This window comes from Salarias fasciatus, chromosome 6 (genome assembly GCF_902148845.1).
Source record: "Salarias fasciatus chromosome 6, fSalaFa1.1, whole genome shotgun sequence".
In the NCBI taxonomy this organism is placed as follows: domain Eukaryota; kingdom Metazoa; phylum Chordata; class Actinopteri; order Blenniiformes; family Blenniidae; genus Salarias; species Salarias fasciatus.
Genome location: NC_043750.1, coordinates 29,229,829 through 29,231,685, shown reverse-complemented (window position 1 = coordinate 29,231,685; position 1,857 = coordinate 29,229,829). Strand labels below are relative to the sequence as shown.

Below are 1,857 nucleotides of genomic sequence, written 5' to 3'. Positions count from 1 at the left end.
CCAGGATAAAAGGGATGAGGTGACAACTATCAGGACCAAGGCCCTGGCAGACCTGAAGAATATGAACCTTGTTAAGGGCAAAGAAGAAGCCAAAGAGAGAACTGCTCTGGAGCAGGCCCTACAGGCCAGGGAGAAGGAGGTCACAGACCTCAAAGCTCAAGTCACTGATAAAGACAGAATAATCAGTGAGATGAGAGCACTCCAGGCAAACAAACACAAGGAAGGTGCAGCCATAAATGAAAGCATGACACAAAAAATGCAAGCAGAACATCAAATGCTAAAAGGAAACATCCTCTCATGCCTCCAAAGCCTTACAGATTCCTACCAGGAGTGGACCGATGAGATGGAGGATGAGAAAGAGAAGGCGGCTGTAGAAATCAGATCTCTCCATGAGGACTACCAAACAAAGCTCAGAGTCCTCAAGGAGGAGAGAGATGAGCTGTTCACTAGGGTTACGGCTGTGACTGAAAACAATCTTCACTATGCAGAAAAGCTAAGAACGATGGAGACACAGCTGCACAAAAATGAGGCTGATTGGAGAAGCAAATCTAGCGCTCTAGAGAACCAGCTGAAGAGTGACGGCAGGGTGATGGAAGAGGCTTTGCAGCAGAAACAGGAGCTGCTGGAACAGCTGAAAGAAGCAGAACAGTTCCTGATGCAAGTCAATCCTCCCGCGCTACGAGATATGGAGAACCACAGCACCACCAGAGTGGTCCTGCTGGCCTGTGGGTCATTCAACCCCATCACCAACATGCACCTCAGGATGTTTGAGCTGGCCCGGGATCATCTGGAAGACACAGATAGGTACACGGTGGTGAAGGGAATCATCTCTCCGGTGGGCGATAGCTATAAAAAGAAGGGCCTGATCGAAGCCTGCCACCGGCTGGAGATGGCCAAACTGGCCACAGAAACCTCAGACTGGATCACCGTGGACTCCTGGGAGAGCTTGCAGCCGGAGTGGGTGGAGACTTGTAAAGTCATACGGCATCACCATGAGGAGCTGCTCGCGTCACAGCAGAGCACAGATGACGTGGACACAGGAAAGTTTGCCAAAAAGAGACGCGTGGAGGAAAGTTCATTTGAGGAATCAAGTCATCATAGAAACAGAGGTGACCCTCAGCTGATGTTGCTGTGTGGGGCGGATGTCCTGGAGTCCTTCAGCATTCCCAACTTGTGGAAGCCTGAGGACATCGCAGAGATCGTAGGCGACTATGGTGTTATCTGCATCAGCCACAGCGGCAGCAACTCGCTCAAGTTCGTCCACCAGTGCGACACACTGTGGAAGCACCGCAAAAGAATCCACTTGGTCAACGAGTGGGTCACCAACGAGATCTCGTCCACCCATGTGCGGAGGGCGCTGCGCCGAGGCCACAGTGTGAGAAACCTGCTGCCAGACAGTGTCCTATACTACATCCAGCAGCATGAGCTGTACAGCTCAGAGAGCGAGCAGAGAAATGCCGGTGCGGTTCTCGCCCCCCTGCAGAGATACACGAGATGAGGAGACGCTCGGCCGCAGATAGGACGCCAGCCATCTATACTTAGTGCTGTAATGTAACTTGAACAAAACACACTGGTAAGCTCACATAAGTGCCTACTTCATGGTTGTGCGTGGATGAAGAGAGAGCAAGTCAAGAGCAAATGTCCATCCATCCATCCATCCATTTTCTACCGCTTATACGGGGCTGGGTCGCGTGGGCATCAGTCTCAGCAGGGATGCCCAGACTTCCCCATCCCCAGACACTTCCTGCAGCTCCTCTGGGAGGATCCCAAGGCGTTCCCAGGCCAGCTGCGAGACATAGTCTCTCCAGCGTGTCCTGGGTCTTCCCCGGGGTCTCCTCCCGGTGGGACATGTCCGGA

General features: G+C 52.7%; 1 protein-coding gene across 1 annotated transcript; it reads left to right on the top strand.

The window, feature by feature from the left end:
- The first annotated feature begins 679 nt into the window (after window positions 1-679).
- LOC115390587 (nicotinamide/nicotinic acid mononucleotide adenylyltransferase 1-like) lies at window positions 680-1,498 on the top strand. Its single transcript, XM_030094498.1, has one exon. The coding sequence runs from the start codon at window positions 686-688 to the stop codon at window positions 1,496-1,498; it is 813 nt and encodes a 270-aa protein (XP_029950358.1). The 5' UTR covers window positions 680-685.
- The last annotated feature ends 359 nt before the right edge of the window (window positions 1,499-1,857 follow it).

What these genes read in the sequence shown, in the direction of transcription:
- LOC115390587 (XM_030094498.1), top strand. Translation starts at nt 686, where the DNA reads ATGGAGAACCACAGCACCACCAGAGTGGTCCTGCTGGCCTGTGGGTCA.